The 8,265-nt window shown below is 47.3% G+C and overlaps 1 protein-coding gene across 1 annotated transcript; it reads right to left on the reverse strand.

Moving 5' to 3' along the window:
- Positions 1–6,967: 6,967 nt before the first annotated feature.
- Positions 6,968–8,023, reverse strand: LOC121989891 (protein ASPARTIC PROTEASE IN GUARD CELL 1-like). The gene has a single exon (XM_042544191.1). It carries the CDS (start codon positions 8,006–8,008, stop codon positions 6,968–6,970), a length of 1,041 nt encoding a protein of 346 aa, XP_042400125.1. The 5' UTR covers positions 8,009–8,023.
- Positions 8,024–8,265: the final 242 nt, after the last annotated feature.

Genomic DNA, 8,265 nt, shown 5'->3' on the forward strand with positions numbered 1-8,265 from the left:
GTCGGAGAGGGCTCGGTAGCTCGTTCTCCGGACTAGGTCAGAGAGGGCTCGGTAGCTCGTTCTTTGGACCCGATGGAGTCGGAGAGGGCTCGGTAGCTCGTTCTCCGGACTAGGTCAGAGAGGGCTCGGTAGCTCGTTCTCTGGACCGGATGAAGTCGGAGAGGGCTCGGTAGCTCGTTCTCCGGACTAGGTCAGAGAGGGCTCGGTAGCTCTGGACCGGACGTGGAAGTCGGAGAGGGCTCGGTAGCTCGTTCTCTGGACCGGACATGGAAGTCGGAGAGGGCTCGGTAGCTCGTTTCTCCAGACTAGGTCAGAGAGGGCTCGGTAGCTCGTTCTCTAGACCGAGAAGGCTTTAGGATTTAGGGCTGGGAAGCTCTAAGGCATTGGATCGGTCTGGTGACCGATCCAGTGATACTCAGGTTTATCTGATCGGTCTGGTGACCGATCAGTAACCAAACAGTGGTTCGCTGTAGGTTACCTGATCGGTCCACAGACCGATCAGAAAACGATCAGTAAGCTACTGATCGTTGCCTGATCGGTCCACAGACCGATCAGGCTTTAAAGCCTCACAGAGATATGTGGCTGACCGGTCTAGGGACCGATCAGGGATCGGCAACCTCTCTTCACACAAAGGTGGGATCGGTCTGGGGACCGATCAGACTAGGGCATGATCGGTCCACAGACCGATCAGGGATGTCCTAGACCAATCAGGCTATGGCCTGATCGGTCCAGGTCTAGCCGTTGAGACACAACGACTAGATTTCTCTCTGTGTCTTCTTCGCAGGTTCATATAAGAGGGTTTCTATAGGGAAGGGTTAGGGTCTCTGGCTGCCTCTCTTTTCTTTCTGATCTTACTGCAATCAGAGCTTTGCTGAGCTCTCATTTTCTTGAAGCTTCGTGGAAGCTTCCTTCGGCTGGTTCCTGTTGTTGTAGGTGTTTCGTGAAGTTACTGCTTCATCCAGTCGAAGAGAAGGCAAGCTGTGTTTTTACATTCTTACTACCTTTGTATTGTGCTGTATCTTTGTACTCCTATCTTGCTGTTACAAGAAGTTTGTGGCGAGGTTTCTCCACCCAGAAGGAGTTTCTATTAGCCGGTTTTCCGGGGTCTCATCCACCGACGGATTGATAGGCTTCGTCCACCTTACGGACACGCCGAGGAGTAGGAGTTTCATCTCCGAACCTCATTACATCGTCGAGTTTAAGGTTTGCTATTCTTTGTTTCATTTCTACATTGTATTTCCGCTGCGCTAACTAATATTGTAGGAAGAAACACGAATTTGGGGTCGACTATTCACACCCCCTCTCTAGCCTCGACCGTCGATCCTAACATCTCCAGCAGGAGAACTCCGGTTTTCATCGGGACATATGGCGAGAGGTTGCCGAGTTACGAGCTACCGGGGAGACCCGACACACTGAGCTGATGGCGCTTCTCCGATCCTTGGGATCTGGACCACCCCCTTCATCATCTCAGTAGCTCTAGTTATGACTCACTTCTGTAGCTACACTACCTGTAAAATATTTTGGATCTATCTAGTGATATTTCAGACTTACATTGATTATGTTCGATCTTGGTAGCCTAGGAATTTTGAACTTCAAAAATATTTTCAAAAATGGTTTTATCAAATTATAAGTTAAACTTGTTTGTTTTCAAAACTTTCCATTTTTAGATTTTTAAAAACAGTTTTGGCTTTAGACTAGCTTTGAATCCTTAGAAAGCATGTACCCATAGGACTAGTTTTTGAGCATCTCACCAACACCTTAGGCTTACCTTGCTTGTGTTTGACAAACATAGAAAGGGGTGAGATGCATAGGCAAACTGTCTGGACTTAAGATGCTTATTTCAGTGCATCAGCATAAGTCTGGACGTTAAACACAAATCAGACAGTAATCAGATTAAGATCATCAGTCAAGTCAAACACTGACTGCTTATAATCACCTTAATCTGACTAACCAAGTGAAAGCTACTATCTTCTGATAGTTAGTTAGTACCTAATTGGTTGGACAGCTGTTTAATATTAAGTATCAAGTTCAGGGGGAGAAATTATTTAAAATTTTGTGTGTTTGAAAAATGCGTTTGTACATCTATTTTAAAACTAACTTATTTTTTGAACACCAGTTTACAAAAAGTTAAATTTAACTAAGTGTTTGAAAAACTTGGAAGTTTAATCCCACCTAATTTTTAAACCTGATTTTAAAAGTTGAATATTGTAAATTTAAACTTATTCAGTTTTGTAACACATGCTTGAAAATTAAACTTTCCAAACTTAAATTTTATCAAATTAGCCTTAAAAATTTATTTTGGCAAAAAAATTTACGTCTTGAAAAATTAATCATACTTGTTTAATTGTTGCTCTGTTTTGAATAATCGAAGTTGAAAATTTACCTTTTTGAAAAGTAATTGTTACTTAAACTTGAAAAGCAAATTTGAAAAACCTGATTTGAAAAATTTTACACGCTTGAAAAGTTAAACTTGATTAACTTTAAATTTATACTTTTCAAAATTCAACTTGTCTCCCCCAAGTCAACTTGAACTTGGTGTTAAAAATTATACTTTTATCTTTGAATTTTGAACCAAACTTAGATATTTTTCAAAATTAGCTGTTTTTTAATTTGATTACTTTTTACAGCGACTCTACACTATGATTGTTTACCCTTGCTTATTTTTTTTGATGAATGTCAAAGGGGGAGGGCTAGGTGGTTAAGTTAGCTAAAACCGATATACCTGTTAGCTAAAACCGATGTACCTGTTTTATTTAATTTCTTTGCGTCCTTTCACTAACTTAACCAGGTTGTCATTCCATCAAAAAGAGGGAGATTGTTGGTGCGGGTAGCACTAACGGTCTAACCTAGGTTTTGATGAACGACAAATAGGTTAAGTTAGTTTTGTTGTTATCTGACACTTTGATCGAGTGTGCAGGAGAAGTCCAGACAGGTCGACGGGCTGACCGGATGTCTGGCACGAAGCCCAGCTTGGTCGACGGGCCGATTGGCGAGAAGTCCAAGCGGTCGACGGGACCGGACGCTTGGCGAAGTCCAAATAGGTCGACGGGATGATATAGGATCAAGACGGCCCGTCATGGTCGCCTCAGGCGGTAAGTGAGGTAAGTCACGGAGGGGAGTGACTGCGAGGACGCGTTCCCGGAAGGAACATTAGCGCCGATCCGGCTTAGATCCATTTCGATGTCTAAGTCGAGATCGTGACTAGATTCCGGAAGACGGAATCTAAGTCATACTATTTGTGCTAATTCATACTATTATAAAATGTGCTAACAATCTATTTGCAGGATATATATTGCCTCGGATTTGTTTAGTTGTTTCGGAGCAGGTAGACTCCGACTCGAAGGCCCGTGCTCCTTGAGTAATTTCGTAGCCAAGTCGTCGCCACGTGGAGCATCTCGGTTTGAGCAGCTACGTCACATTCCAGGCGCCCGGAGCAACATATAAAAGAAGCCCCAGGCCGGAGCTTCAGAATCATCTGTTTCACATCTGAGAACTCTGAGATTACTCGCTCTGCTGCTCTGCGCTCCAACGACGCTCACAAAGCTCCGACGACACGATCCCGCTCTTTTAAATTCCTTGTCTGTCGGTACAGCTTTGTTTTTTTTCATTGGCATCTTTTTGTACTTAAATTGTAATTATCCGAATTGCTAGTGAATTGCCCAACGAAAGTACTCAAGGAGTACGAGCCTTCGAGTAGGAGTCGTCACAGGCTCCGAATGAAGTAAAAAACCCTGTGTCTACTTTACTCTTCCACTGCACTTATACTCGATATTTTCGAATCGATATTCACCCCCCCTCTATCGAATCTAACGGTCCTACACTTTATTGCATACTTATATTTTTATTGCTTTAACTTTATATTTGTTTACCCTAACTTAACTTGGGTTACTCACATCAAAAAAGAGGGAGATTATTGGAACCTCAAGGTTGTTTTTGGTGTGATCAACCAAGTTAGGTTAGGTCCTGTATTCTAATCCCTGTGTTTAAGTGTGCCGGAACTTAGGAGCACAAGAAGTCGAGCGGAAGACGCGACCAGCTAGAAGGGCGACACGAGAGAGAGCCGACAGGCTCGGTGCATCCGAGAGATAAGACGCTGTAGAAGTGTACGCCGATGGATGAGAAGGACGTGTGCGATGTTCGAGGGATGAGAAGCCGGAGCGGAAGCCTGCTTGAGGAGAAGGCCGAAATTGGGCTAGGGTGAGCCTTATTTCGATTGGCTGAAATCACCCAAGCGATCGGAGTAGTGGAAAAGATCAAGTGGAGTTATGGAGCTGCTAGAGGCGCCTTCAACTCAACTCGCCTCCGCGACCTTCAGGCAGAAGGCGCCTTCAACCAGCCATGGAAGGTGCCTTCGACCAGGCAATATAATCTGGCCATTAGCGGAAAGGATAAAGGTTTAACCTGTGCCTCGCTGGAGGCGCCTTCTAGCCCTATGGAAGGCGTCATCAACCTGAGGATAAGTTTTTCCAAGGGATATAAAAAGACCCTGGACTAGGAAAGAAATAACAATTTCTGTATTAATTTCCTAGCAATAGTCTGAGCTATTAACAAGTGTAAAAGGCTTCTCCGCCTTCGGTTGAGGAGACTTTTTAAGAGCGCCCATTTGGCTTGGATTAACAACTAGCTAGGTTATAACCAAGTAAATTCTGGTGCCTTTTACTTATTTTATTTAAGTTGTTATTTTTGTATTATTTTATTTGCTATTACTGCTACCTAAGTTGGAAGATCGAGAAAGGTATTTTAGTGTTTCAGGCAACTCAACCATCTCCAGCCGGCCCATTGGACCAACAATTTTGTCTCATTTGATAGCATGGCTGGAATCGATCCAGTTTTTGGCTCAATGTCGCTCGACTGTCTGCTCAGTATCGCTCGGTCTCTCGCTTGGCATTTGATTGTTTGCATGCTCGGTATTATCTTTCGTCGCTCGGTCAGTATTATTTTCGTCACTTGTTTGGCATCATCACAGCTATTCGTTTGATGTTATACAACCGGCCTAGCGATCTGACTCCGCATTCAAGGGCAATTCTACGTTATGTTGGGCTTGGTCTAGTTAGTCAGACTTGCGTCTCCTTCAACTAGACTTGAAGGGGAGGCTTGTGATGCGGTAAGTAGAGAGGGGAGGGGTATTTTTGCCATTTTACTGGAGCATCCCTTTTTAGGACATTTTTCACGTGTGAAAGGGGGGAGCTTCTTCGTGCTTTCGTCCCGCCGCCAAGGAGGGGGTCACATTCTTCCTCCCTCTCACGCTCCTCTCCTCGTCGACATCGATCGCTCCCCTCCTTTTCTTCCTCCTGTTGCCATCTCCACCCAGGGACATTCCTCCCGACACCACCTCCAAGGTCGCACGCAAGGGGAGAGAGGTTGAGGTTTTAGGTGGTCACCACCATCGGCACCACAGCGACGCATGCTGCCTCTCCTTTCTCCTCTCCGATGTTCTTTTGCAAGCGACCATGCAAGTCCGGCAAAGCCGGCTCCGTCAGATATCCCCTCTCTCTTTCTTCCTTCTTCATGCCAACAACGCTAGACTCGTGTCGTCGCCACCGCCAAGCATGGGGTGCATCCCTGGTCGGCTACCGGCCTCCTTCAAAGACAAAGCCGTTAGCTTTCGACGTCGACGATCTGCCGACGTTGGAAGCAGTAGCAGTTAGACATCATCGTCGCCTCAGGCCTTCGGGGTGCTGCAGCCATGCACCCCTTGCGGTGCTTTGCGCCGGCTCCACCCCCTTCAAACCGCCGCCTCCAGCAGTAGCTAGCGATCTACCCACGATCTTCGTCGGCCTCATAGCGCCACCACCGCTTCCCCTCTTCCCATCACCACTGTCCGCCTTCTCCAACACCCCTTCAGCCACCCTTTGACGCCGCTACAGCCGACCCCAGCACCTCTATAGTCGTTGTTGCCGCTTCCGGCACAAATTCGACCATTGTTATGTGCCGACCATCGAGTTGCTGTGTTTCTCTCTTCACACCGCTATTATGATTGTGAGTTGTTGGTATTTGCCGTTTGCATGCCGATGTTATATTCCGGCCTGCGCGTCGCTATTAGGTCCCAGTCTACATGTCGTCTTCCAGCCGGATCCAGGTCGTGCTCTACAAGGTGTCTTCGGATCTAGTTCCAGCCTGCTCGGAGTCATCTGCTCTTCTAGATCACAACAACTCGAGCAGCGTCCCATCTGAGGGCGCCCCCTTGGGGCAGGGTACGTTCTGCGTACTCACTCTACATTCATTTCATTATTATACGTCTTAGATTATTTCTTATATATTTGTTGGATCTCCCTCGAGCATCGGGGTACCAGAGACCGGGGTAACTCGGTCACTGGCTACAGGTAGTATTGATCAAAGGACTTCTGACGACTTGGTCAACATAGAAGTCATCTCAGCATATCCCCTTTAAGACATCACGATTCAATCAACATTCCATCCACCTCATCTAGCGGTCATTATAAAAAAAAATATTTCTATATATATCAACTTATTTAAAATATCTAAATATTATTATTTTAATATTTAAGGACGGATCCAAAAATTACAATGTCACTTGAACTTAATGAGATAGGCTAAACTTTGAGTATCGAAGAAGGGTTAAGTAAAAAATTAAAATAGGTAATAAAAAAATTGGGAATTGGACTAGAGTATCGGACAGCCCTAAACAAGATCCGTCTGTGAAATATGGGTTAAAACTACTATAAGATTATTAGTTTTAGTCAAAAACTATTGCAATAATACTAAAAAAAAGAAATATTTTTGAGAAGGAAAATAGAATAAGATGTAGTTTTAATATTATTTTAAAACGGTAATAAGAGACTGTTTGCTTTTTCATTTTCTTTAATTTTTATTGCTTATCAATTTAAGTCAATAAATTTTTTAGTACATAAATCTAAGAAGATAAACAAATAAAGGCTAATAAAGGTACTTATTGCCGTACTTGTTTATTTTATTTTAAGAAAAAGAAAGTATTTTAAGTCATTTTTTAACACATGCGTCGAGTGAAACCCACTCGGGATCGAACGAGGTCGATGCTGACACGTATCCCCTGTTGCTGCACGCTGCCGATGATGTTCGCCGGCACCGACGACGGCGCGAACGCCAGGCAGTGGGTCCCGGCATCGTCCACAGGAATCAGGTAGTTCTTCGCCGGCAGCTGCAGCTCCTGCCCCCTCGGGAAGTGGAACGCCACCGTTGGCACCTCCACGCTCTCCAACCCCGTCAGATTGTAACACGTGTCGAAAATCGACCACTCTTCCGCCGCCGGAAGCGCCGCCGTCCCCGCCCGGAAAGCGTCTCGCAGCGCCGCGTACACCTTCCCAAACAGCCGCGTCACAACCGTGCCGGTATCCAGGATCACGCCCCCACCCCAGTTGCTCACGTTCACCGCGAACGTCGACGGCGGCGCGTCCAGCATCTTCCCGCCCACGCTGATCCCCGTCAACTCCACATAGTAGTAGGGAATCGCAGTGCCGTTGCGGATGAGGGGCGCCGTGATCTCTGCCCGGCCGCCGTGGCGGGAACCGATGCGGAGGGTGGAGGCGGCGATGGAATCGCGGTCTACGAGGCAGTAGGACAGGGAGCGGGCCGATATCTGGGAGACGAACGAGAGGGACCCGGCGCCGAGACCTAGAATCCCGGCGGACCCGTAGAACAGGCCCTCGTTATCGTGGCCGCACCCGATGGACAAGCCGGAAAACTCGGCCTCCCGGCTGAAGCCCACCGTCTCCGTGGCAAAATCTCCAATCGAGAATGAGTTATCTCCGTACCATGACTCATAAAGACAGCTACCCTCGGCGCCGTCGCCGTCGCCGCCGCCGCTTCCGGTAGTGGCGGAGGAAGAAGAGATTGTGGAATTGACGCAGGCGTATCCGTACCCGAGATCGCGGCATCGAGGAGATTCGCAGGAAAGAGGGGTGTAGGAGGAGGAGGCGGAGGGATCGAAGACGGCGTCCGACTGCTCGTAGCAGTTGGCGCAGGGGAGGCACTGAATCCAGCTGACGTCGCTGCCTGTGTCGAGCACCATGTAGAATGACCTCGCCGGAGTGCCGATCAGAACCCTGGACAAGTACTCGTCGTTCCCCTCCCTGCGTCCGGAGTAGATTTGGCCTTTTAGCAAGGAGGGGGGATTTTTCAAATCTGCGGACGCGACGGCGCGGAAGCGGTGGCCGATGTAGCGGACGCGGGCGGCGTCGCGACGGAGGCGAGCGACAGTGAGTGCCTGGTAAGAGAGGGGCCGGCCGGTGGCGTAACCGTGAGAGGAAGGAAGGAGGTCGCGGGAGA

Source organism: Zingiber officinale, chromosome 6B (genome assembly GCF_018446385.1).
Source record: "Zingiber officinale cultivar Zhangliang chromosome 6B, Zo_v1.1, whole genome shotgun sequence".
NCBI lineage: Eukaryota > Viridiplantae > Streptophyta > Magnoliopsida > Zingiberales > Zingiberaceae > Zingiber > Zingiber officinale.